This window comes from Sylvia atricapilla, chromosome 4 (genome assembly GCF_009819655.1).
Source record: "Sylvia atricapilla isolate bSylAtr1 chromosome 4, bSylAtr1.pri, whole genome shotgun sequence".
Taxonomy (NCBI): Eukaryota; Metazoa; Chordata; class Aves; order Passeriformes; family Sylviidae; genus Sylvia; species Sylvia atricapilla.
In genome coordinates, this window is record NC_089143.1 from 31,657,061 (window position 1) to 31,682,467 (window position 25,407).

General features: G+C 67.2%; 4 protein-coding genes across 5 annotated transcripts; 2 read left to right on the top strand and 2 right to left on the bottom strand.

Moving 5' to 3' along the window:
• The first annotated feature begins 1,130 nt into the window (after positions 1 to 1,130).
• LOC136359927 (interleukin-12 subunit beta-like) lies at positions 1,131 to 3,084 on the top strand. The gene is made up of 6 exons (XM_066316809.1): positions 1,131 to 1,200; positions 1,549 to 1,770; positions 1,965 to 2,073; positions 2,157 to 2,338; positions 2,438 to 2,586; positions 2,832 to 3,084. The coding sequence occupies exons 1-6, from the start codon at positions 1,131 to 1,133 to the stop codon at positions 2,970 to 2,972; spliced, it is 873 nt and encodes a 290-aa protein (XP_066172906.1). The 3' UTR covers positions 2,973 to 3,084.
• Positions 3,085 to 3,669: 585 nt separating this feature from the next.
• LOC136360820 (uncharacterized) lies at positions 3,670 to 5,999 on the bottom strand. The gene is made up of 4 exons (XM_066318440.1): positions 5,939 to 5,999; positions 4,925 to 5,412; positions 4,149 to 4,273; positions 3,670 to 4,085 (listed from the first exon to the last, which is right to left on the bottom strand). Exons 1-4 carry the CDS (start codon positions 5,997 to 5,999, stop codon positions 4,034 to 4,036), a joined length of 726 nt encoding a protein of 241 aa, XP_066174537.1. The 3' UTR covers positions 3,670 to 4,033.
• On the bottom strand, positions 5,415 to 9,879 carry TLX2 (T cell leukemia homeobox 2). The gene is made up of 3 exons (XM_066317479.1): positions 9,498 to 9,879; positions 6,929 to 7,166; positions 5,415 to 6,606 (listed from the first exon to the last, which is right to left on the bottom strand). The coding sequence occupies exons 1-3, from the start codon at positions 9,877 to 9,879 to the stop codon at positions 6,390 to 6,392; spliced, it is 837 nt and encodes a 278-aa protein (XP_066173576.1). The 3' UTR covers positions 5,415 to 6,389.
• A 6,484-nt stretch (positions 9,880 to 16,363) lies between these two features.
• PCGF1 (polycomb group ring finger 1) lies at positions 16,364 to 19,584 on the top strand. 2 transcript variants are annotated; one of them, XM_066317481.1, is made up of 9 exons: positions 16,364 to 16,777; positions 17,572 to 17,677; positions 17,771 to 17,923; positions 18,106 to 18,177; positions 18,267 to 18,375; positions 18,498 to 18,531; positions 18,657 to 18,740; positions 18,814 to 18,894; positions 19,426 to 19,584. In XM_066317481.1, the coding sequence occupies exons 1-9, from the start codon at positions 16,373 to 16,375 to the stop codon at positions 19,471 to 19,473; spliced, it is 1,092 nt and encodes a 363-aa protein (XP_066173578.1). In that variant the 5' UTR covers positions 16,364 to 16,372; the 3' UTR covers positions 19,474 to 19,584. The 2 variants fall into 2 exon arrangements, with proteins under 2 accessions (XP_066173578.1, XP_066173577.1); XM_066317480.1 differs by having other exon boundaries at positions 16,437 to 16,777; positions 18,654 to 18,740.
• The last annotated feature ends 5,823 nt before the right edge of the window (positions 19,585 to 25,407 follow it).

Sequence of the window (25,407 nt, forward strand, 5' to 3'; positions counted from 1 at the left end):
ACCCTATCACTCCCTCCCCCATCAGGGTCCCCTACAGTGCTACAGCCAAGGGCTGAGCTGATGCATGGAGGCCTGGGGGTCCCAGCTCACCCTCCCTGCCCCACAGCCCAGCACAGGGGCTTGGCTCTGCTCTGCCTGGAGGTCCCACCACCCAATCATTCATGGCCACAGTGCCTCAAAAGGTGAGAGCTGGGCTCCCCCAGCCTCCCCCAGCCTCCACTTCCCCTTTGCTTTCTAGGAACTCCAGAAAGTACGTGAAAGGGTACAGCAGTCTCCTCCCCAGGGTGGGGTCTGCTTCGTGCCCTCGGCATGGGCTTGCAAAGGGGCAGCTGGTGACCATGACGATCTCTGCCCCTACGTCCTCAACTCTGACAGCATCCCACGGGACAGTGGCCCGAGGAGGGGAGGGAAGGGGTGAGACAATCTGTGCCAGCCTTGGGGCATCACCCTGAGCCTCTGTGGAAACCCTCCTCTCTCCTCAGGGACCCACTGCAGCCCACCCAGAGGGGACCAACCCTGAGCTGCCCCTCTCGAGACCCCCGGCACAGGTCCTGATAGACCTCACTGGTCTCCCCACCCTGCAGCAGGGCGCTGGAGGGGTTCAGTCCAGCACACGGTGAGGTGCAGACCCTCAGATGGTGCAGAGGCTCAGGACCCCTCTGAGAGAGCTGGGACCACCCAGAAACACCAACACCATCCCAGGTGCCCAGCACTGCCCCTTGCCTGGCTGTTCCTGGGGGGACCCATCCTCCAGCATTTGGGGCAGGGCAGGAGGTGTCTGGTGCCCCCTGCCCTGGGAAGTACCAGTGGTGAGTGGGAGGCAGGGGGCTGAGCATGGCTCCCGTTCTCCAGTTCTGAGAACTGTGATGCTGCTGTGGCTGCACCTTGGGGCAGCCCCATGGGGTCCAGCCCAGTATAAGACCACAGGCCCTGGCCCTGCCGAGCCCACCAGAGAGACACATGCAGAGGTAAGCTCAGACTGGGAGTGCTGGCGGGGTCTCGGGGGAATCCTGCTTTCGGGATGCTGCTCCCAGGGCTGGGGGCTCTGCCCTGGCTGGTCACACTGGCTGTGCCACTGTCCTGGGTTATGTCCAGCTGGGGCTGCCCTTCCCCTCCTTTTCCTTGACCAGATGCTGGTGCTAGTGGGACTGGTGCTGTTCCTTGTGCCTGCAGAACCCCTGAGTGCCTTCCCCCCGAAGTGTGAGTGCTGCTTCTGGGGTACAGGGCCTTGAAGGGGGGACCTTCATGTTGGGGCAGCTGCAGGGACTGCAGAGGAAACAGAGGGAATGGAGGGCATCCCAAACCCACATCCCTCTGATAGGGGTTGGGACAGCTCTGCTGGGAGGTGAGAGAATGGGCATGAGGGGTGATGTGGGGTGGGTATGGGGTGAGGGAGTGGGGGGACAGATGCAGAGTGCAGGAGCAGGGTGAGGACTGTGGACCAGGGTGGTTGTGAGGCCAAGGGGCACCCAGCCCCATGGTGGATTTGGGGACATCTGCCCCCACCACAGCTCATCTCTGACCACAGGCTCTGCCTCTCACCTCCAGTCCAGGTAGGGAAGCTCAACCAGGACGTGGTGGTGCGATGTGACACTTCAGAGCAGCACATCTACTGGACACTGAACGGGGACGAGGAACCCATGGCTGAACTGGTGCCAGAGGGCCAGAACCTCACCATCGTTGGCTTGGACCTGCCAGCCACTGGCAACTACAGCTGCTGGGCTGGCCCCACCCTGCTGGACACCACCTACGTGGTGGTCAGCAGCACCTGTACGGAGGGGCATGGCTGGGGCAGCTGGGGGTGACGGCATGGAGGGCTGGGGAAGAGATTCTTGTGCCAGCCCATGGGGCTGCACCAGGCAGGGCCGTGGGGCCAGTGGGGAGCCCCACCAGTGCCACGCAGGGAGGGGGCACCTCTCCTGGCCTCATGCAGCTCCTGACCAGTCACCCTTTGGCTGCCTCAGGCGAGGAGGAGATCAACGTGTCCTGCCATGCTGAGTCCTACAACGGTTCCTTCCACTGCTCCTGGCCCGGGCCCCCCTCTGCCATCTTCCATGCCCGCCTCACACACAGGTGGGTGCCCCAGGACCCCCCAAACTCAAACCAGCACCATGGCCACCCAGCCCTAAGAGCTGCTGACACCTTCCTCCCCACAGCGATGGCTCCGTGGGGCCATGGGTGCCGGTGGCCAGTGACCATGGCTGGTTCAACACCAGTCTGGCAGACCCCTTGTTCTGCCCCTTTGGAGAGGAGCTGCACCCACTCCAGCTGCACCTGGAGGGGCTCTCGGACACCTCCTACCTCAACCTCTCCAGGCACTTCTTCCTCCGTGATATTGGTGAGCTCAGGGCAGGAGCAGCGGGGTGGGGGTGTCCAAGAGGTTCTGGAGGCTCCGGAGAGGGTCCCAGCCCCTCTTCTGAGCCCCCTCTGTCCACAGTGCGTCCTGATCCACCCCAGGAGCTGATCCTGCAGCAGCGGGGGGAGCAGCTCCACCTGGCCTGGGCCCCCCCGGCCTCCTGGCTGCTCCCCAAGTCCTACTTTGCACTGCTCTACCATCTACAGTATGAGCTGCACAACGGCACCCAGGTAACAGTGAGGGGTCCCTGCCCATGGGGACCCTGCACAGCCTACCCCATGTCCCCACCCTGCCCCATCCCTGACTCTTCTCTGCTTGGGAAGATGCTCGTGGCCCCTCCTCACTCTGCTGGTTCCCTTCTTAGGGTGATTAATTGTCACCCCTGGCTGTCACTCCTGCTCCCCCCAACGCTGCCAGGGTGCTGGTGTCTCCCTTCCCGAGGGTCTCCCTAGACCATGCCCTGCCCCCTTTGCAGGTTGAGCAGTTCGTGGAGGGTGTGGAGGAGACGCCGGTGCAGGCGGATGCACGGCGGGTGCGGATCAGCTGCCGGGACCCCTATACCCCCCCAGCCTGGAGCCCCTGGAGCGCCTGGATGGGCCTGGATACACCCCAATAATAGTGGCTTTGAGGGTGCTGACTCCACAAACGGGCACCTCCTTTCCCCAGAACCCCCATCCCTTTACAGCTCGGAAAAGGATTTTTCCTTCTATTAAAACTCTGGGATTGGCTTTGTCACCACAAACCCGGGTTCGTGTCTATGGAAAGGGAGGTCCTGGGCCCCCACAGGGCTCTTGGCTGGCACAAGACTCTGCCCTGGGGTCCATCTGCATATGGCTGGGACTATGCTGTCCCCAGCTCGGGGACAGGCAGGACAGAGGGTTCTCACAGCCCTGCCCAGCTACACATGGGTTCCCTGAATTCCTCCAATCCTCAAAAACCCCTCCCAGCTCTGCCTCCTTCCTGCGAACTGCGACGGGACAACGCCAGGGGCAGCACTGGCAAGCAAATCCTGGGGACAGCGCTCCATCCCCACATCCCGGGGAGCAGGATCCCATCCTGACCGCTAAAGTGCAGGTGACAGTGGGGAGATCAGGGACCCCCCGTCACCACTGGGGGTGACCCCACAATGCGCCCCCTCAGTGTCCCTGTGCAGTGCCCTGCTCGGGGGTGTGGGGCTGCCCCAGGCAGGAGGGAACCCACTCCTCCCCATGAGCCCATTTCCTACGGAGCCTCCCACACCCCCGCCCCCCCACAGACCCCTGGAGCAGAGCCAGGGGTGCTGTCCAACCCCCTCCAGACGAGCCGGCTCCGGGTGATGCCACGGGGCTTTATTGAGGTGTTTCCGCACGGGTCTGGGCCGGGACCCCCACCCCGGAGAGGCTGGTGAGTGTGTGTCCCCACGGGCGCTGCCCTCCCGGGGGTCGCGGGGCAGGCGGGCACGCAGAAGTCCGGGGGACCCGTGGAACCGGGGGGCAGAAGGACCGGGGCTCCGTGAATCCAGAGAGGTCCAGAAGGTCCCAAGGAACCGTGGCCCGGGGCGTAGGAGTCGGGGGTCTGGGGTCCGGCGGAGGAACCGAGGTCTGGTGGTGGGGCTGAGGATCCCGTCCCGGGACCGGGGGTCCAGCGGTAACGGCAGGGCCGGGGTCCGGTGGTGGGACCGGGGCTTCAGGGGTCCGGTCACGGCGGGGCCAGGCCGCCCAAGCGCAGCTCCTCGCTCTCCAGCATCTCCCTGGAAAAGAAAGGCCGGGCTAAGCCCCTCGCCCCCCGTGCCCCCCGCGCCCCCCTCGCGTACCGGTACGCGGCGATCTCCGCCTCCAGCGCCATCCGCAGCCGCAGCAGTGCCGGGTACTCCCGCAGGCACCGGGCCATCTCCGCCTCCGCCGCCCCGATCTCCCGCTCCAGCTCCGCCACCCGCTCCTGAGCGGGGCCGTCAGCAGCGCCGGGGCCGCGGGGCGACCCCCGGGATCCCCGACCAGACCCCCGCACACTGTGACCTCTGGCCCGACGTCCTCCCCACAAGGAACCCCGTCCGGACCCCTTCTCCCACCCAGACCCCCGGCCCGACCCCCGATCCGCACGGACCCCCACCCCCGCCCCGAATCCCACCCACGCGGACTCCCGGCACCCCTGGCGCGACCCCCGCCCGCACGTACGCCTGGAATTCCGCACCGCTTCCCACCCCACACGGATCCCCGGGCAGACCCCCACCCTACACGCACACCTAGGCCCCCACCCCACATGGACCCACGGGATCCCCAACCCCGCACCGACACCCACCCACAGGAACACCCGGTAGCACGGACCCACAAAAACCTCACTTCCCAATCCCACCTGAACTCCCTCATCCCATCTCGCTGCCGCTCCCGGTGCCTCCCGGGGCCCCCCAGCCCCATCCGGACCCCTGACCCCCGCCCCTCCCCATCCCCATCCCCCTCGTCTCCCCATCCCTCCGGGCATCCAGCTCCAGCACCGCCCCCCCAAACATCCACTCCCCTCCTCACATCCCAGCCCCCACCCTCGCTCCCTCCCAACCCCCCAGGCATCCCCCGGCCCTCCCTCATCCCGCACCTGGTACTTGGCCAACTCCCCGCTCCGCCGGTCCCGCAGCCCCTCCAGCTGCCGGTGTAACGCGCCCACCGCCCCCCGCAACGCCTCCACCTCGGCGGCTCGGGCTCGCAGCAGCCTCCGGTAACCGGCGGCCTCAGCACGGGCACGGAGCACCGCCTCGCCTCCGCCGCCCCACCGGCACCGGGGCCGGCCCTCGGCCGCGCTCATCCCGGTGGTAATGCGGTTCCACCCCTCCGCGTCACGGAACCGCAGCCAATCCCGCCGGTACCGGGTGTCCGACTCCTCCCGGTAGGGAGGAGAGGGGGAGCCGGCAGAAACCTGTCCCCTAAAAGTGGGGTGAGGGGCTGCAGCATCGTGGATAGCGGCGGGGTGGGGGGCAAGGTCGAGTTCAGGGTCAAGGTCACCGCTGTAACCCCCCCCCGCCCCCTTCCAATCCCCTTCATTCCCTCCATCATCACCAGTCGAGGCTGGAGATGGGCGGAATGGTCCTGGCAGAGGGAACCCCCACTTAAGGGGATCGCTGGGGAAGGGGTGCAGAGATTTGCCAGAAGGGGCATTCAGCCCCTCTGCACCCCACGAGTGTCCTGTGGGTCACACTAAGGCTCAGTCTGTGGGAGGTGATGGCAGTCTCGGGGGGAGTCAGGGACTGGTGCAATCCATCGGCATGGGGGGCACCCCGAGCCCATGGCGGGGGGCTGCAAGGGCATGTCCAGGCCCAGGGAACTGGCAGGCCAGTGGGTGGGGGGCCGGAGGTCCAGGCCATCAGTCTGTCCCACCACGGGGTGGGGCTGGGGTGGCCAAGTCCTTCATCCAGCCCAGAGGACACAGGTGAAAGCTGGAGGTGGCAAACTCCGACTGGGATAAGGCAAGTGGTGCGGGTGGTGCAGACCCTGCTGTCAGGGTGGGGGGCTTCCAGCACCAGGATTGGGAGGTCCTGTGGGCTGGAGGCTGTGAGGTCCAAAGAGAGCCAGTGTGACCCATGGAGCTGCTGGTGGGGGAGCTGCAGAACCCTACCAGGTGTGGAGGCCCATGCCAGGGCTCCCAAGAGCCTGGGCAGGGAGCTGCAGGTGTCCATGGGGTGTAGAGGCTCAGCCCTGGGCTCCCACAGGTCTGAGCAGAGGGTTACAGACATCCGTGGGGTGCAGGGGGCCAGTTCTGGGCTCCTGGGGGTCACGCAGGGGCCTGCAGAGGTCCATAGGGTGTGGGGGCCCATCTCTGGGTTCCTGGGGGTTCAGGCAGGAGGCTGCCCTCAGCAGTGCTCCAGGTGGGGTTTGCTGAAGCTTTGAGTCCAACCGCAGGGGCACGGCCTCCCTCCTGGGTGGTCCTGGAGGGCTCTCTATGGCAGGGAGGGGGCTGCCAGTGGGGGCCTCCCAGGAAGCCAAGCCCCTTCCCTGCCATGGTCCAGGCTCAGAGCCCACCGGGCTCCCACTGCCACCTCCTGGCACATCAGCAGCACCCATGGCCCTCACACCACAGAGGCCACCCCGGAGACCGACGTCACCTTGTTGTCCTCGGCCCAGGGCTGGAGGTTCTGCAGGGCGTAGAGCGAGGAGTTGTGCATGCAGAGCGGGTCCTGCGGCAGCGGCTGCGCCAGGCTCTTCTGGAAAGCCTCCTGCTGCAGGTGCAGCATCAGCCGGTTGGCCTGCTGCCGCTCCGCCTCACGCTCCTCCGCCGTCTGACGCCTGCAGACACCCACCATTGGCACCGCCATGTGCCACTGCCCCACAGCACTGTCCCTCGTCCCCTTACCACTGCCATGTGCCACTGTGACACATCCCCACAACACCACCATGCCTCACCCTGCATCACATAGGGGAGGTGATGGGAAGCCCATCCCATCCATCCCCAATCCATCCCAGTGCCATCCTCTCCCAGAACGCAGGGCTCACTGTGGGGGCTTGGGGCTGCCAGAGGGATATATTGGGGTGGCTGTCAGAGGGATGCAGGGCTTGGGCTGCCAGAGGGATTTTGAGCATCACGGCTGTGGCAACTACCCCCCGTTACCTCCACTTAGTGCGGCGATTCTGGAACCAGGTCTTGACCTGGGCGTCCGTCATCTTGAGGGCCTTGGCCAGGGTGGCACGCTCGGCCGAGGCCAGGTACTTCTGGCGGTGGAAGCGCTTCTCCAGCTCGCAGATCTGCACCCGGGAGAAGGATGTCCGCGGCTTCTTGCGCTTGGGTGGTGTCCGGTTCTGGTACGGGTGCCCGATGCGCCGTGTCACCGCGAAGGGCGACAGCGCAGCTGTGGGGACAGCGGGGTGAGGGGGGCTCGGCAAAGCACAGCAGAGCAAGACCCTCTGCCTGGGATGCCAGGGAGCTCAGGGCCATGGGGATTGGGAGCTCCAGGAGAGCTGCCAGTGCTACCTGGGAGAGCAGGGGAGGGTGACACCCAGAGTTGGCCCCACCTGCTCCCCCACCCTGGGGACATGGGGGCAGCTAAAGACATGATGAGGGATGACCCATCCCCTTTCCTACCCTAAGGCACAACTGCTCCCCCAGCCCAGCGGTCAGCACTGGAATGTCAGGGAGGATGGGCTGGCCTGGTCACAGGACTGATGCAGACCCTTCAGGTCCGGCTGCACAAACCCACCGTCCCCTCACACCAAGCCCCGGCTGCAGGCCCTGAGCAGCCTCCACAGCACTGCAGGGGCTGCCCAGCCCTGCCACTGAGGGGACGGGGCCATAGAAGCTGTTTGGGAGGCAGACAGTCTCTCTCTCCATGTGCCAGCAGTGCCTGGGCTGGCCACTGCCAGGGGCCAAGGAAGGGGATGTCCCTGCCCAGCTGAGGTGTGAGCCAGCCCTGGTGAGGCCAATCCCCAGAAGATGCCAGAGCTGCAGAGAGCAGCAGAGCAGCAAAGCAGCGTGCAGGAAAGTAAAGGCTTAGCAGGGTCATCCCCCAATGCCTGCATGCCTCCCACTCTGGCAGTGGCCTTGGCCAAGCCATGACCCTATGGCACCACATCCCCATGGCACCATGGCAGCACAGCATATATCACCAGCACCGTGTGGGCAGGGCTGCACATGGGCCGGGACCATGGGTGGCCATGGAGCTCCAAGCCCCCACAAGCACAGGGATGTGGGGCACAGCCCACAGCACCCCAGGGACCCCGTGGCGCCCACAGACCCTCCCTCCCACCCGCGCCCAGGAGGCCGCCTGGCCGCCGGCGGAGGCGGACACGGTTGACGCAGGTGGAGCCATGCAGTCAGGGGGACGGAGGCCCCCATGCCCCCTCCCCGCGCGGGGCGGCCCCTTGCCGGGACCAGATGCCTCCAGCCCGCAGCCCACCCCAAGGCCAGCGGTGCTGAGTGATGGCTGCGGCTGGGAGACCCCGTGCTGGGGAGGGGCTGCCCCATCCACCCAACGCTGGCGCCAGGCAGGAGACGAGGACGTCACCCGCCACCCCTGCGCAGGGACGGTGCTTCGTCACCGCTGTGATGGCGGAGTGGGCCGGGAGGCGAACACGGTTCTGCTGGCGCCCAGGCGGGACCTCCACAGTCCCCAACCTCCCGCCCCACACCACCCCATCGCCCACACGGCCGGCGCTCAGCCCCCAGCCCCACACAGCCTCCAGCCTTGTCCCCACATGCGGCCACACACTGTGGACGTGGCAGTGCCGCCATCTTGGGTGGGAGCAGAGCTGAGCCAGGTCCAGAGTCCCCAGCACCCACACACGGTCCCAGTGCCTGAGACCTCAACTTCAGCACCCCTCCTGCTTCTCAGGTGCAGCAACCAGCACCCCCACCCTAGCACTGCTGCTCAGCGCCCACCACGGCACTCAGCCCCGGCCTCACCAGCAGCACCTCAACCCCTTGCTGCCTTGCCAACAGCTGCATCGCCACAGGCCCGCCCTGGCCTCTCCCACAGCACTGGCACTCGATGTTCCACACCAATCCCTGCACATTCAGATCTGGGATCCCATCCCCAGACACCCCACAGTTCGCCCTCCACCACTACCCCCATCCTCTGGGGTTCATACGACCGGGACATCTGCTTTGTACATGGACGGGCTTTGTCTTGCAGTCACATGGTGGGTCCCCCACCCTGCACCTTGTCCCCACAGAGCCTCCACATCACATCTCACACCTCACCGCACTCTCCGTTCCGAAGGAGCCCTCACTCCGCACTCCACAGAGCACCCACCCCACACCCCGGCTCCCCAGAGCCTCCAGCAGCTCCCTGTTACGGTGGGACCGAGTCACCACCCGGCACCTCCAAACCCGGGAAGGGACCAGACACGGAGTGGAGATCGAGACCGGAGCCTGCTGGGACCCCTCGGCCTCCACCCGGAGCCGCGGACCCTGCCCTGTGCCGCGGTGGAGCCGCCGGTGGCCGCGTCTATCCCGAGCAGCTTCCGGGGGCCCCGACGGCGCCGGGCGAGGACCGGGCGCTGCGGGAACCTGTGGAGCGCACGGTCCCCGCCATCCCCGTCCGATCCCCGTGTCCGCCCCGACCTGGACTGCGCCCGCCGCACCGCACTGCCCCGACGGAACCCCGGGAGCGGCCGGTGCCGCGCGAGTCCCCGGAGCCGTCAATAGCTGCCGGTAGCCCCCAGAAGCCGTCCCGCCCGCTCACCTGAGAGCCGGTCTTTGGCGATGCGGCGCGAGGTCTCCATCCAGGGGAAGGTGAGCCCCGGCAGCGCGGGCCCCGGCGGCGGCGCGGCGGGCGCGGCGGGCGGCGGGGCGGGCGCGGGCCGGTGCGCCGGGACGCGGATGACTCCGGCGGGCGGCGCGGCGGGCGCGGGGGTCACGTTCACGCTCACGTTCATGCTCATGTTGAGGTTGTAGGAGCCGAGCGGACCGGTGGGGCCGTAGCCGCTGCCGTAGAGCCCGTAGTCGGGCTCTGCCGCCGCCCGGTGCGGCCCCGTGGGCTCGGGGCCGCCCAGGATCTGGTCGATGCCAAAACTGATGGGCTCGTGGGGCGCAGGGGGCCCCGGGCCGCCGCCCTCCCGCTCCATCCCGGCCGCGCTCAGAGTCGGAGGGGCGCGGGCATGGCCGGGGGGCGGCGGGGGGCGGCGGCGGCGGCGACCGGAGCGGAGCGCCTGGTGTGGGGCAGGACGCGGTGCAAGGTGCGGGTGCGGGCCCGGAGCAAGATGCGGCGCAGGTGCCGGGTGCGGGTGCAGGCCCGGGGCAAGGTACGGGGCATGGCTCGCAGCCGCTGGCGGCCCCGGGGCGGGAGCGCGGGTGGGCTGCGGGCCCTGGCGGGACGCGCTTTTCTGCCCCGCTCCATCCGGACCGGCCGAACTCCCACCGCCTGCGCCCTGATTGGCGGCCGTGCCCCATGATTGACAGCCCGGGGCCCCGCCCTAGATCCAGGACCCCCCCCCCCCGCCCCCGCTGCTCCGGGCCCCCGCCCCGGCTCTGGGACGAGCGGACGGGCCCGTCGGGTCCCGAGCGCCCGCGCCCCGCACGGTCCCCGGACACCCCCCGTGCACCGACGTGCTCCGTACCCGTTCGCCCCGCCGGGGCGTCCGCCCGTCTTCCACCCGTCCTCCACCCCGTCTACCGGAGCTGCTGTCGCATCGGGCAGGAGCGCGGCGCCTTTTCGCGTCCCCGCTCCGTCCGCAGCCCCGTCGGTGCTTCCAGTCGCCCCTCCCGGGGCGCACGAAACGGCCCCTGCCCCAGCGCCGTTACCGCGGGGCGCACGGACCGGCTCCGGGGGTGCGCAGACTTCGCACCGAGCCCGGTTCCCGCCGAGCCCGCCCGTACGGGAGCGAATGGAGCCGGAGCCGACGCGCCCGGTGCGGGGACCCAGGGGTTGTTCCGACCCGCCGCTCCCGGGTCATGGATCCCAATCTCCTCGCCCCACCGTTGCCGGCAGCTGGGATCTCAGTTCCCAAGAAACCGCCTTTCCCGGGACACTGACCCCACGCCGAACTTCAGTTCCCGGGCTATGAATCCCCTTTCCCCGGGACCTGCCGTTCCCGGTATCATGGACCCCATTTTCCACGGACCAGACTGTTCAGGGGGACGGAATCCGACACTCCTGCTCCCCCCATTCCCGGAGATAGATCCCGGTTCCAGACCCGCCGTTCCCTAGGATGGACCCCCGTTCCCCGCCCCGCCTTTCCCGGTCACAGAGCCCAGCCCGGCCCCGTCGGCGGGTGGTAACGGCAGCGGAGAGCGGCACGGGACGGGTCTTCCGACGACTATCGCGACAGAGACGCGGCAGCCCCGCGGGTGGGTTCCCGGCGGCTCCCGGGCGGGTCACGGCCCCGGGACAGGGGCTGGCGGGGCGGAGGCGGCCTCCCGGGCACCCTGGCGCCACCGGTCTGGGGCAAATGACATTACCGGGGCCTGCGCCTGTAAATCACGGCGGCACCGGGGGCTGCAGCTGCCGCACCGGGAGCGCGGCACGCCCCGGGACACCGGGGGCACCGCACACCCGGGGGCACCGCAAGCACCGGGGAGCACCGGGTGGTCCCAGGCGCGCCGCAGTATGGGGTGCCCGTCCCTGCAGCCGCAGCTCCGCCGAGGTGTGGGGCCGCGGGAACCGGGGCTGCAGGGGCACACGCCTGTGCCACCCTCGGCTATGCCCACGTACCACCATGGCACCGGGAACGGCCGAGCTGCTCCTCTCCGCACCCCGGGCACCGACAGAGCCTCGTGTGCCCAGAAAGGGAGTAGGACACAACACCGGGACACTGCCCTGCAGGCGCCACGGCTTTCTGGTGTTTCCTGCTCGCAGCCCGGCAGGTGCCAGGTCAGATTCCAGTAGCTTTTCCAACTGGAAAGAGCCACGGGGTCTGCTGCGGCAAAGGGGCGCGCTGTGACCCCGTGGGGTGCAGCCATGGCGGCGGCAGTGGCAGTGACAGCGGTGACAGTGGCGGCAGTGGCGGTGACAGTGGCAGTGGGAGGAAATGGCCGGTGCCGGAGGAGGCGGCGGCAGGTTAATTGAACCCGGAGCAGGAGGCAGATGTTGCCGTGCCCAGAGGCTGGAATCTGCCGGGCTGGGAGATGGATTGGGGGGCTGGGACGGGGCCGGGGGCAATGCGGGCTCACCCGGCGCCTGTTTGCGCCAGGGCCCGCCCCATGCCCACGGGGTGTCTGCAGGCGGCACCCCCCTGCCCGGCACCCTTCAGCACCACGACCAGGGCTGCCCTGTGAGGGCGCAGGGAAGAACTAAGCGAAGAACTAGGAGTCCTGAGCCCCTTCCCACCCTGGCTGTGGGTGTAGGGTGTCTCCCTGCCACGGACCCCACTGCCCAAGGGCCCCTCACTGTCACCACCTTGTGCCGCTGGCTCTGTCCTCCCAGTGACCCTTGGGCCACCTGGAAAAAGCCCGTGTCCCTGTGCCTGTACCAGGGTCTCCTGAGCCACCGTGGGGACTAGGCAGGGTCCCTGCACCCGGGACCCTCCAGTGTGCCAGTACAGACCCTTGTTTCTCGGCCAGCGGGGACCTCTATGTCCTCGGTGTGTGCCCCCTCTCACCCAAAAGGGCTGGGCCTGGCGGCTCTCCTGGGTGGCGGTGACAGCTGGAGGGGATGCGACAGAAAAAAGGGCATTTGCCCAGTTCCAGAAGGGAATCATCCTTCAGCCAGTGCAGCACCAGGCCCTGCCACCGCCAGAGCTGCACCAGCATCTCCCCGCTCCACGCCCTCCACGCCCCTGGGACCAGAGGGTCTGTGGGGTCTGGCCCCTGCCCGCCCCACTACGGGGGTGCTGCCCGAAGCTGCCTGGGCTCCTTGCGCCGTTTCCCACCGTGGCCCTGGGGCTGCCGCTGCCGCTGCGCGGCTTCGTGGTGCCACATCCCCGGTGCCGGCCGTGCCAGTGCCCCCGTTCCCCATGGGAACGCCGCGAGCTCGGGAGCTGCTGCCGGGGCGGGGATCGGGACGGGTCCCTGCTTGTCCCCGGTGCCCCGGCCATCACGGCGATGGAGCGGCGGGGAACTGGCAGGGCCCCACGTTCCCACCGGCCAGAGGCTGCCGCGCGCCCGCTCCCGCCCGCTCCCCCCCGTAATCTCATTACCGCTGGACGTCCCCTTCTTCCTCCCGCTTCCCCCCAAACCCGCTGGCAAACTGGAGGGACAGTCAGCTCCTCTCTGGCTGCTGGGTTAATTCTGGGCTAATTAGATGAACCAGCCCAGATTGGATTACTTTAGCCTGCATTTGGTCCTCCAGTCCTTGGCTTGCGGCTCCCGGGGGAGCTGCTGGCGCCTCCTGCCTCAATCAGACACTTCTTAACCGCATGAAACACTCCCGGTGCCCCCCGCCGCCCGCCCGCCGCGGGCGCCGGCACCCGGACGGGGTGCGCGGGGTGAGGCGGCACCAGCCGGTGGGCGCGGTGCCCACCCCGACCCGGCTGACACGCCGGGAGGGCTGGGATGAGGATGGATGGGGCCGGGATGGGGATGGGACGGAGTCGGGATGGAGTCAGGATGGGACCGGTGTGGGGTTGGGATGGGGTCACTGTGGCCGCGGATGGCCCCCGCCGGCTGCCGGGGACCCGACGGCCGAGTCGCCCGCTCGGACGTCACGGTGGCCCTCGGCGTCTGCGCGGTGTCCTCGGGGAGGAGCCGGGTGCCACATGGGTGCGGGGGAGGCTGCTCGGTGACGCCAACACCCGGGTGCTGGCGGGGGAAGGGGGGGGGGGAGAGGGCTGCTCCCCCCCAGGCACCTCCAGGCTGCACCCCCTGGGGCGGGGCACAGTGGTTACCGGGGTTCCGGACTGGGGGTGTAGCACGGGCCACCCCCCTCAAAACCTCCCCCCGTTCCCAGCTCCGTGGTCTGGGAGCAGGGTCAGAATGGTAGGGGGGCATCGTCTGGGCAGGGGGGCTGCAGAGGTGATGGATGCCAGCGGAGCCCCCAGGCTTTTGGTGGGGTGAGGGCAGTGGGGAGGATGATGGAGCAGAGGACAGGGAGGGGCAAACACAGCCCCCACTCCTTGGGCTGCAGGACAGGCAGCTCCAGCCCCGCTGGTAAGTGGGACCAGTAGCCAGGAGCCACGGGACACATGGCTGGGCACACAGGTACCCTCTCCCACGCCGGGTACCCTCAGGCTGCCCGCGTACCCTACCTTCACCTCCCCAGCCGGGGGTTGTTGTGGGGGGGCCTGCCGGGTCTAGGGGCTGCAGGTGCCAGTGCTGCCTGTCCTGGTGGGCTGGTGCCCGTCGGGGGGCCGCAGTGTGCCGGTGGCTGGTGGCCGCTGACAGCTACGTCGCTCAGGGCCTCGTTATCGAAGGTTAATTGGATTCTGCAGATGTACTCGGTGCATTAGGCAGGAGCTCAGTCCATGAGCACCCAGCCCCCGCTGCCCTATAGGCACCCCTGCCCATCTCAGAGGGATTAATGGGGGACCCCTGCCCGCCCTCTGGGGAGACCTTATCTGCCCTGGGATACCCCTGCCCGATCTATCAGGGACCCCTGTCTGCCCTGGGGTGTCCCCTGCCTGCTTTGGGGGATCATTATTCACCTGATGGGGGTGGGAGGAGCTAACGCTGCTGCCCTGCTCTCACTGCGGTCATGAGAGTGTCCGGCCTCAGCCTCAGCCCCAGCCCCGCACCACTGCGGTCATGAGCATTGTCCAGCCTCAGCCCAGCCTCGCTCAGCCCCACCGAGAGCTCCAGCCGGGAAAGCGCCCGGCAGCACTTCCCAGAAGGAGCCGCCCCGGCCCTGCCGCGGAAATGGAGCTGAATATCTGAGCAGGGCTGAGCTAAAAGCCTCGGTCCCGCAGCCTCGCGCAGCCCCGGCGGCTCCCGCCATCAATTATTAACGGCGAGATGGATCCGCGGCCTCGCTTGTGCCCGGCTGGCGGGGGCGGCTCGGGAGAACCGGCTGCCGTGACCCCAGCCCCGGGACGAGCTCTCTGCTCTCGGTCCCGCGGGGTCCGTGCCAGAGCCACCCACAGAGCCCGCTCCTCGCCCGGCCGGGACTCGCGGTGTCGGCGCGGTTACCGGGTGCGGTGCCGGTTCTCCTCACGGCGGCAGCAGAAAGCGATGCTGCCCCGCCGCGGGGCCGCGCTGGCCCCGCTGTGACCCCCGCCCCTCCCCGGATGGCTCCTGGCAGGTACAGATGGGACCGGACCCTCCCCAGCCGGGGGTCACCGGCCCCTGCCGCGCTCTCGCCTCCCCGGAGGCGCGGGCAGGGCGTGGACGGGCGGCGGGGCGGGGACTGGTCCGGAGCCTCTGCCCGCCGGCGCCCCGGGACCGGGAGGGGCTCGTGCTGCTCCCGGTGGGGTCCCGGAGGGACCGGGGCCCGGTCACGCACCGTGCGCGGCCCGGGACGAGGGGCTGGTACCGGGGTCACCGGAGCTTGGCCGGTGCCGCACGGGACCAGGCTTAGACGCTCCGGTCGGGCTGGGGAGACAGAGCTATTTGACTGGGCACACTGAGGGAGCTGAGGGGTGGAGCAAGTGCTGTGACCCGTATCCGGGACGGGAACCAGGACCTGGATCTGGATCGGGACCGAGACCAGGATCGTCAAAATGACCGGGACGCATCCTGGAGCCCCAAACCCGCACTGTCTCTGGCCGTGTAGCCCGTGCGGAGCCAGTGCCAGAGCAGGGCTGGCAGCGCGGCAGTGTGCCAGGAGCTCCATAATGGGGTGATGGGTGACAGCCCCTGCTCGGGGATCCCACTGTGCTCCTCTGCCCCCTCCCGCCCCCTGGCATATACCAGCCTTCCCCGCCGTCCGGTCTGGGATTCGGGGGTGGAGGGCTGCACAGTCGGGAGGGCTGTGGGGGGCCGTGGGGAACTCGGCTCCACTACGCATTAGCGCGGCCGCTGCTTCCCCTGAGCCAAACCTTCATTAGCGTGGCTCCGGCTGCGCCGGGTGGGGCCGTGGGCTGCTCCGCTGGCACCCCGAACTGCCAGCGCTCCAGTCCCCGACACCCCGAACTGCCAGCGCTTCAACCCTGCCAGCACCCCAGCACCGGACAACCCAAATGTCAGCATCAACAGCACCGTGACACCCCAAACTGTTAGCACGCTAGGACCTCAGCACCACAACCCTGCCTGAACTGCCCTGCATCCCGAACTGCGAGCTCCCTGGCACCCCGAAGTGCCCCGGTACCCCGAACTGCCAGGGCCAGCACCCCGACCCTGCCAGCACACCGGTACCCCAATCCTCCCCGTACCACTGCATCCCTCAGCCCAGCCCTGCCCTCGCCGCCGCACTTCACTCTGTGCCCCAGGGGGGACACCCCCGTGTCCACTCCCGAATCCTCTCAGACCCTCTGAGCCCCCCCAGACCTCCTCCACCCCACGGCCCCCCTAACTCACGCCCCTGAGTCCTCCGCATGTATCCCGCTCCCCACGCAGACTCCTCGTCCCCCTCGTTCCCCCTCATAGCCTGCAGACCCCCTCAGACCCGTGACACCCCGGTATCCCCGGTTCCCTCCCGTGCCCCCGAACTCCCCCCGTCCCCCCGCCCCTCCCGCTCCCCCGCGTTGCTCTGCTGCCCCCTGGCGGCGTTCCGCAGCACCACGCGCACGCCGAGCCCTTTCTGATTGGTAAATGCTGCCGTCCGTCAAAAGCACGCCCTCTCGCTATTGGCCAGTGCCGGGAACACCCTCCCCTAAATACGGCGGGTCCGCTGGCGGAGGCTCCCGGCGAGTCCCCCGGTCACAGACGAGGTCGGGGCGAGCTCGGGATCCCGGGCCCCTCCCCGTGGATCGTGAGGAAGGGTCAGCACAGGGCCGAACTTGCGCTGCCCGCAGCGACTCGAGGCGCGTGGGGCACACTAGGAGTTGTAGTCCCGCCGCTTGCCGCGGCCCCGCCCCGAACCCGGAAGTGCGCGAGGCCACAGGCGGAGGTGGCTCTAAGATGGCGTCGCCTCCTCAGGGGGGCCCGATGGCCATCGCCATGCGGCTGCGGAACCAGCTCCAGGCCGTCTACAAGATGGACCCGCTGCGGAATGAGGCGAGCGGCCGTACCGGGAGGGAGGGAGGCACCGGGAGGAGGCGGTGGCGGCGATACCGGGGGCCAGCGCGGGCAGGGACGGGAGGTGCCCCAGTGGCGCCGCTGGGGGGCGCTGTGAGACCGAGGGGCGGTGCGGGAAGGCGGGGCCAGGACAAGGGGGCGTGTTCAAGGGTCGGGGCAGGCTCTGGGCTGGGGGTGTCCCCAAACCCCCAAAATCCCATTTTCTGACATAATAGGGCAAAAAGCCCCCTCCCTTCTTCTAGCGTAATAATGGAATACAGAGTGCTCAGTTCTGTTTTCTGGTATGTTAAGGCAAGACAGGGGGTGCAGCACCCCAAAACCTCGTGTTCTGCCATAATAATGGAAGACAGGAGGCACAGCCCCCCCCCCCCCCAATCCTGTTTTCTGGCATAATAAGAGAAAACAGGAGGCGTGGGGCCCCCAGAATCCCGTTTTCTGGCATATTAAAAAGACACTGAGGCCAGCCTCTCCCAATCCCATTTTCTGGTGTAGTAATGGAAGACAGGGGGCAATCCTTACAAAGTCCCATTTTCTGACATATTTTATCAAGGCGGAGGTGGTCAGCCCCTCAGAATCTGTTTTCAGGCATACTAAAGCAAAAGAAGAGGCGCAACCCCCCACAATCCCATTTTCTAGCATGTTAAAGGAATGGCAGGAGAAGCTCCTTGGGCTAAGGGGTTCCAGGTGAAAGATGAGATGGGTGTCGGGGGTCTCCAGGTGACAAGTGAGGCCAGTCTTGGGATGCTCCAGGTGACAGTGAGGTGTCCCTACAGGAGGAAGTGAAGGTGAAGATGAAGGAGCTGAACGAGCACATTGTGTGTTTCCTGTGCGCCGGCTACTTCATCGACGCCACCACCATCACTGAGTGCCTGCACACCTGTGAGTCTCCCCACCTGTGTGGAGGGTTTGGGGAGGGCTGGGAGTCCCGTGGGGGTGCGGTCCCAGCCCTCCAACACCTGTCCCTGTCCCCAGTCTGCAAGAGCTGCATTGTGAAGTACCTGCAGACCAGCAAGTACTGCCCCATGTGCAACACCAAGATCCACGAGACGCAGCCGCTGCTCAACCTCAAGCTGGACCGGGTCATGCAAGACATCGTCTACAAGCTGGTGCCCGGCCTGCAGCACAGTATGGGGGACATGGAGGGCACGGGGGGCATGGGGAGCTAGATGAGGGCAGGGAATGGGGATGGGAACAGGGACAGGGGCTGTAGTGGGGTCTTGGTGCAGTGGGGAGACTGAAGACAGCCAGGGACTGCCTTCATGGGCAGATGCACCCCCGTGTGTCCCTGAGCCACCTTTCCCTTGCAGGTGAGGAGAAGCGGATCCGGGAGTTCTACCAGTCCCGTGGCCTCGACAGGGTGACGCAGCCCAGCGGTGACGGTGGGACGGGGGGGCACGGGGAGCAGCCGGCTGTGGTGCTGGGGGGTGTCGGGGGCACAGGGGGTTGACAGTGCTGCCTGTGTCCCCAGACACGGTGGGAGGTGACCCCATGGGGCTCCCCTACAGCACCTTTGACCACTCGCGCGCCCACTATTTCCGCTACGACGAGCACGTCTCGCTCTGCCTGGAGAAGCTGAGGTGAGTCCGGGGGGGGGCTGCAGTCCCTCAGTGGGTGAGGAGGGGACACGAGGGACACTGGGTGTGGTCCCCACCCCTGATGAGACCCTTGGACACGTTGTTGCTTTCTTCTCTCACCACAGCACTAGCAAGGACAAGAGCAAGGCCGTGCTGCAGGTGAGTGAGGATCACTGCAGTCCCCACCTCTGACCCCCAGCTCTCACCCTGGCCCTGGCAGGGGTGTGTGGGATCCCGGGGGGCTGTGGGATCAGCCCCCCAACCTGCTCTGCCCCTTACAGCAGAAATACGTGAGGTGCTCAGTGCGGGCGCAGATCCGACACCTGCGGAGGGTCCTGTGTCACCGGCTAGGGCTGTCCCTGCAGCATGTGAGTGGGGGTCCAGGGGGGTTCCTAGCCCCCAGGGGTGTCCTGGCCCCCCTGATTCAGCTTCCCTGTGCAGGTGCAGATCCTGTTTGACAACGAGCCCCTCCCCGACCACATGACAATGAAGCAGCTCTGGCTCTCACGCTGGTTTGGCAAGGTGTGCATCCATCATAAGGGATGGCAACCTCTGATTTTGGGGTTCACCCAGCCAGAGGGGTGGTGGGGTGATCCTCTGGGGGTGGTTTGGGGCAGTGTGGAGTTGGGGGATGGAGGGTCTTTCATGTCAGTGGCTGCAGTGGTGATTTGGGGAGGTCCCCAGCCCCTGTATGGGTCAGGCAATGGAGGGGTCCACAAAGGGGTTGGCCAACTTCAGGGTGCAGCCCCAGGGGAGTACCTGAGCTGGGGTTGGGGGTTCCTGTACCAGGGGACTTCTGGGCTGGGGTTTGAGGTGTCTGCCCCAAGGGGATCTTGGGCTGGGGTTTGGGGTCATGGACTGGGATTGGGGGTCCCTGGGCAGAGGTTTGGGATCCCTGCCCTAGGAGGGAGTGCTGGGCTGGAGTTTGGGGTCATGGGCTGGGATGGGGGTGTCCTTGTGTGTGGGGGTTCCCTGGACTGGGATCTGGGGTCTCTGCCCCAAGGGGGGTCCTTGGCTGGAACCCCCCCAACCCTGACCCCCCTCACCCCACAGCCCGCACCCCTCCTGCTGCACTACAGCATCAAGGACAAGAGGAGGTAGGGGTGGGGGGTGGGCGCTGCCCCCCCAGTGCAGCCCTGCTCCCGCTCCCCCACCCTCCATAACTTATACACCAGTTCGAATTTATTTTTGGAATAAAACTGTGGAAAAGCCCCCTTGAGTCCTCGCTTTGGGGGGCTGGGGGCTGCTATGGGGGTCTCAGGAGGGTCCCCTTTGCACCAGCAGCTCCAGGAGGTGCAGGCTGCATATGGGGGAGTCAGTGACTCCCTGCACCCAGGGGGGCTGAGTCTGAGTCAGGGGGAGCTTAGGGGTGCTGGGGGTGCAGTGTGGGCAGTGGGGCTATGCAGCCACCTCCGCCCCCATTCCCCCTCCGTGCGGGGATGTCTCACAGTCCCTCACAGCCATGCAGGCATCGATCCCGTCACTATCCCCTACGGCTGCCTGGCGCTTGTCCAGCCCCTCCAGCCCCCGCCCCCCGTAATGAGCCTTAATAAAGTCATGGGCCCTTTGATTGCCGGGGGAAGGGGGGAACCTCGCAGCCCCCCCCCCCCCGCCCCGCGCGGCCCTAATTAGCCCGGGACAATATTCCACCATCTGGATCCCCGCGCGGCAGCCACGGGCACAGCTGCGGGCGGGGGGTCCCGGGGGTGTCCCTTGGGTGGGGCCGGGACCCACGGCTGCGAGAGGAACAGGTGCCGGATCCCAGTGATCCCGGTGATCCCGAGAACGCGGCTCCGGAGGGGCCCAGGCTGCGGCACAGGGCTCAAAGCCCCCCGGTCCTGACCTCCCGCTCCGTCCCCCCGGTATGGTGGTGCCAGTGCCGGGATGTTCCGGGGCGGCTCTCGGGGATCACCCCTCCATCTTCGCCTCCCGAACCGAGTGGCCCATGGTCCAGGACCCACCGGCCTTGGGTGGATGTGGCATCGGGCGCCCCGTGGCCCATCCTTCATCCCCGGCCCCGCACTGAGCTCTGCGCTTGGTCCCCCGCGCCGGAACCCCCGCGCCGCTGCCGCTGCCGGGGGATCCGGTTACGGCCCGGCCCGGCCCAGCTGTCGGCCATCGCTCACCGGGCGGGGGCGGCCGGGCTCGCCTGCCCAAAGCCCCCACAAGGACGAAGGGAAACGCGGGGGCTGCAGGGACATCCGAGCACGGGGGTCCCAACTGGGGCTGGAGGGCGATTGCGGAACGTGGGTTCCAAATGAGGCTGGAGCGGCGGGGTGTAGAATGAGGGTCCCAACCGGAGAGGGAGGGGCGGGGTTGTGGAATAGGGGTCCCAAGTAGGACCGGAGGGGCAGGATAGGGCTTGAAGGCTTCGGGTGCGAGGTGGGAGTCTTGAGTAGGGACAGGGGGTTTGGGGCACGGGTTGGGTGTCCCAGAAAAAGCTGGAGGTGTGGGGGAGCAGAATGGGTGTTCTAAACTGGGCCACAGGGATTCCAGCGGAGGCTGGAAGGGTAGGGGTGCAGGATGAGGGTCCCAAATGGGGTCAGAAGGATGTGTGGGGGATCCTAAATGAGGATGCAGGGCTGGAGGTGTGGGACAGGGATCCAGCTCCACCGGATGGCTGTGGGTGCAGTATGGGACTGCCAGCCAGGGCTGGAGGGGTGGAGGTACAGGATGGGGATCCCAAACAGGGCTGGAGGGCCGGGGGTGCAGGACGGGGGTCCAAACGGGGGCTGCCTGTGAGGGAGTGGACGTGTAGGTCGATAGATGGATGAAGGGAGGGACAGATGGATGGATGGATGGACAGACGGATGCCGGGGGTGGTGGGGCAAGGGCTGTCCCTGTGTCTGTCAGCAGTGGCTCTGGCAGCCGGTTACAGACGGCAGAGCAGGAAGCCCCCCGGAGCCCCCCAGCCCTGCACCCCCGCACCCCCTCCCTTATCAGCGCCGGCCCCGGAGGAGCCTAATTCAAACCAACTGCGGGGTTGACGTTGGTAAATGAGCCCCTCGCCCATGGCCTGGCCCCAGCGCCCACGGGGGCTGCCCCGGAGAGGGGGGGAGATGAGGGTTGGGGGATCCAGCGGGGCAGGGGCAGGTACCGGGGGGATGTTCCCGTACCCCCGAGGCGCGGTCAAGCTGAAGGCACTTTGATGTGTCCCCGGCCCGTCATGCTCCGAGGGGGCTAATGGCCCCCGGCTCCAGCCCGGCAGAGAGGGAAACCTGAGCCCCCATCCCCCTGTCCTGAACCTAGGGGGCTGTCGGGGGTCCCCAGCTCTGTCCGAGAGGATCTGGGCATGGTGTGGACCCACGTGACCAAGGGACGGGCCGCTTAAGAGCTCCTTGGCTGCGTGGGACCCCCAGGAGTTCCACTGCGGATGGTGGCACCCCCAGCCTGGAGGGTCCCAGGGCTCGGATGCAGGGTGGGAGGTGAAGGGACCCACCCATGGTGTCGCAGGGGTGTGCCAGGGGGCTGCAGGTGCAGTACTGGGGGGGAATCTGTAGGAGGGAGCCCATAGAGAGACTCCTCAAGCCCCCCTGCCCTCCACAGCCCTGCAGTTCCTGTGCCACGTGGGGGGCAATGGGGCACAGCATCACCCCTCCCTCCTATGCCACTGTCCCCAAGTACTGCCCCATTCTACTACACACTCCCCACCCCTGCCCCTCTCTGAGACTCCTCCCCAGCCCCCTCCAAAACCCCCCAAAACCCACCAGCCCCATGGACTCTCACTCTGGGGGTCCCTCTCACCCCCAGCCGCTGCCCTGAGCTGGGGATGGGCACAGACCCCGAGCTGCTGAGCCCCCCGGCTGTGCAGAACCCCCCTGGATGCACCGTCCCCGCCATGCTCCAGCGGCACCGGCTCCGGGCAGCCTTGACAAAGACAGATGAGCCCCCGGCATCTTCACACCCCATTGCCAGGTGAGGGACCATGCCCAGCGTCCGGGAACGTGGTGGGCACTGGGCACCTGGGATGGCACAGTATTTACCCACACCCTGACCTCCCACCCCACGGCACCTACTGGGCCCATGGCAACACACAGCCGTCCATCCATGTGGTGCCCATCCCATCCCACCCCATGCCCGGCAGCACACGGCACGGGCACGCGGCTGTCACGACGGGGATGAGCTGTCACGATGGGAATGAGCCATTGCGCCAGCGCGGGGACGTTCCCTTGTAACAAAGCGCCGGGATGAGGCTGATGAGAAAATCCAGAGCAATTTAATTCCTGTCACCGCCTGAGCGGCTCTAAATGACGCCAGGGGGTTCTGACGGGCCCACGCTGTGCCCCCCTCACCTCCGCTGCCCACCCCCCCGCCACTCGGCCCCGTGCTTCCTGTCCATTTCCTGAGGATGTGGGCACCGGCACTGGCACCGGGATGCCCGCCGACGTGGGAAGGGGGGGGGCACCTTCCTGCGGACAGAGGGGTCATGGCAGGGCCTGGGAAAGTGCCGCCTCCGGGACCCCAACACCCGCTGCAGCCGCCTGGAGAACCCCCGGGATTGCTCGGAGCAGCCACGCTGGTGATGGGAGCACTTGTAGCACCAAACCGTGGCACCCAGCTCTGCCACCCGCATTTCCGGACTGCTCGGGACCCTCTGGTCCCAGCTGCTGGTTGGTGACAGGGCGAATGTCTCCAGCAAAACGGGCACCGAGCACCGTCAGCCTCTCCTGGCACGGGCGCCAGGGGTGCTGGGGCCGTGGGAGCAGGGTCAAGGCACCCCTTCACGTCTCCCGGTTTATTTTGGCCGCTGGAGTTTCCTCCAAGCCTTTTTCTGGTGGCTGCAGCCGCCCCGCGCCCCCAGGCTTCCCGTGTGTCCACAAGGGCGGGGGGAATGCTCCATAGGGACCACCGCCCTGGTATCGGCGGGATGGGAGTGCAAGGATTTGGGATGGGAATGCATTGTGCCACGTGCACGGGTGGGACGTGGGATGGGGCATGGGATGTGATATGGGATGTGATACGGGATGTGCACAGAGTGCACAGGGAATGCACACATGGAGTACAGGTGGGCACAAAGGGCAGGTGTGGGTGTCACAGCAAAGGTGCCACGGTGCCAGTGCCATTGTTTGAGTCCTGGTGCTGTGGTGTGGCTCCCAGTGCTGTGGCATGGATCCTGAAACCATGACGTGTGTCCCATGTGGGTCCCAGTGCCAAAATGTGGGTCCTGGTGCCACAAAGTGGATGTCAGTGCCAGTGTCACGGTGTGGGTGCCAATGCCACCACGGGGGCCCCAGTGCCCTGTGTGTCCCAGTGCGGTGCCGCTCGCCATCCCGCCATTGTTCCACCCTTTGAAGTCGGTGTTTCCTGGCGGGTGTGTCCCGGCCCGCCTGCGCCGGTGCTTCCCAGCCAATAAATCACCCGGCACGGGGGGTCGACATCCACGTGCTCACGGCCACAGCCTGACAGGGGGCTCCCACCGAGCCCACCTTCACCTGGGACCTGCCAGGGAAGGGCAAGGACTCACTGGAGCCCCGTGGTACAGTCAGAATGGACATCACAGTGGTCCCTTCCCCATGGACCCACCATCCCCAGTGACTCTTGATGGTAGAACGGGATGCGGATAACCCCGGGGTTAGGATTTGAGGCATATCACAGCAAGGTTGGAAGTGCCCACGACGGCCCAGCCGATGTGCCAGGGTTTAGGACAGTCTCTCCACTCCTGTCTGGCTGCCCCCAGCGCCCCGAGGCTTCCGTCCGGGCCCAGCGCTGACGGCATGGCCGTTCCCTCCGCTATTCCCAGCATTTCCTGGGGTTTATTGTCTTTCCCTCCCTGTCCCACCTTCCTCGCAGGAAACCCTTCGTCTCACGGGGCCGGCGGCTCCATTACCAGCAGGACGGCGCTCCCGGCCCCCTCTCCATGGGCAGGGATACAGCCGGCGCCCCAGGAGCTGCTCAAGCCCCCAAAATCCTGCTCAGAGCCCAGTATGGGGAGTCCTAACTGTACCACACAGGTCTGAGCCCCTGTCACAGCCATGCTGGTGGCGATGCTGGAGTCCCACGGTGGAGAAGAAGCTGTCCCCGGAGCCCTCTCCAACCGGGGGAGCTTGTTCTGCCTGGCAGTCCCCTGATCCCTAAACAATCGGGTTATTGCAACCCCTCGTCTCTATCTGCCGGATCCCAGCAGGGAGGGGCCGTGCCGCCATCATCCCGCAGCTCTGTCCGGGCTCCCGCCGTGGGACACGGGCTGGAGAGAAGTGGAGGAACCCAGCACAACAAGGGGGTGCTCCTGGAGGGGTGAACCGGGAGTCTGCTCCCTCCCCATCCCCATGCCATTCCATCTCCATCCCCATTGCACCCAGATCCCCATTGTATCCCCATCTCCACCTCATCCCATCCTCATCCCCATCCATCCCCGCCCCCCCCCCCCCGCTCTTCCTACACCCCCCGGACCCCTACACCCCCCGGGGCCTCGGGCGGCAAATTCCAAAGGGCACCCGGGAAGATTAATGGCGGGGCCGGGCCGGGGCTCTGGCTGGGCCGGCCGGTAACCGGATCGCCCCGCGGGAGCAGGAATGCGCCGCTGACCCCGCCGTGCCCGCCTCACCGCGAGGGTCCCGCCACGCGGAGTCACCACGGGCTCAGTCACCGCGGGCATCGCGCAGCCCCTGCCCCAGCCAGGGACATCCCTCAGTTCAAAAACCCTATGGGGCTCAGTCCCCGGATCCCCAAACCCAGAAACACGTCCTGGGGACCCAGGGTCAGGCAGTGGCGCCGAGGTCTCTGATGGGGGTGACACAGTTCCGGGATGGGCGCCATGTGCCATGTCCCTGCCCACATCCAGAGGATGCCACGTGCCATCTTCTCTCCCCACAGCAAGATAGGCACCAGGGGCTCCATCTCCCTCTTCTCGCCCCAGCCTCAGGGGAGCAGAGACCCCCCCTCCAGCCCCCCGGGAATGGGGACACCCAGTGTTGTCGTGCCGTGCCGTAGAGGATGTGGCGTGGAGGCCGTGGGGATTGCGGGGGCCGTGAGGGCTGCAGGCGGCCGGCGCGGAGCAGCTGTCGGGTCTAAAGTTACGGTGGCGGCTGGGGGTGG

What these genes read in the sequence shown, in the direction of transcription:
- TLX2 (XM_066317479.1), bottom strand. Translation starts at nt 9,879, where the DNA reads ATGGAGCGGGAGGGCGGCGGCCCGGGGCCCCCTGCGCCCCACGAGCCC. An exon ending in CGCCAAAGACCGGCTCTCAG is followed by an intron (nt 7,167 to 9,497) that starts GTGAGCGGGCGG and finishes CTGTCCCCACAG; the next exon opens with CTGCGCTGTCGCCCTTCGCG. An exon ending in AATCGCCGCACTAAGTGGAG is followed by an intron (nt 6,607 to 6,928) that starts GTAACGGGGGGT and finishes GGGTGTCTGCAG; the next exon opens with GCGTCAGACGGCGGAGGAGC.
- LOC136360820 (XM_066318440.1), bottom strand. Translation starts at nt 5,999, where the DNA reads ATGGACACCTGCAGCTCCCTGCCCAGGCTCTTGGGAGCCCTGGCATGG. An exon ending in GGCATGGGCCTCCACACCTG is followed by an intron (nt 5,413 to 5,938) that starts GTAGGGTTCTGC and finishes TCCCTCTGCCAG; the next exon opens with GACCATTCCGCCCATCTCCA. An exon ending in GCGGAGATCGCCGCGTACCG is followed by an intron (nt 4,086 to 4,148) that starts GTACGCGAGGGG and finishes TTTCTTTTCCAG; the next exon opens with GGAGATGCTGGAGAGCGAGG.
- PCGF1 (XM_066317481.1), top strand. Translation starts at nt 16,373, where the DNA reads ATGCTGCCGTCCGTCAAAAGCACGCCCTCTCGCTATTGGCCAGTGCCG. An exon ending in TGGACCCGCTGCGGAATGAG is followed by an intron (nt 16,778 to 17,571) that starts GCGAGCGGCCGT and finishes GTGTCCCTACAG; the next exon opens with GAGGAAGTGAAGGTGAAGAT. An exon ending in GACGCAGCCCAGCGGTGACG is followed by an intron (nt 18,178 to 18,266) that starts GTGGGACGGGGG and finishes CTGTGTCCCCAG; the next exon opens with ACACGGTGGGAGGTGACCCC.
- LOC136359927 (XM_066316809.1), top strand. Translation starts at nt 1,131, where the DNA reads ATGCTGGTGCTAGTGGGACTGGTGCTGTTCCTTGTGCCTGCAGAACCC. An exon ending in CGTGGTGGTCAGCAGCACCT is followed by an intron (nt 1,771 to 1,964) that starts GTACGGAGGGGC and finishes TGGCTGCCTCAG; the next exon opens with GCGAGGAGGAGATCAACGTG. An exon ending in CTTCTTCCTCCGTGATATTG is followed by an intron (nt 2,339 to 2,437) that starts GTGAGCTCAGGG and finishes CTCTGTCCACAG; the next exon opens with TGCGTCCTGATCCACCCCAG.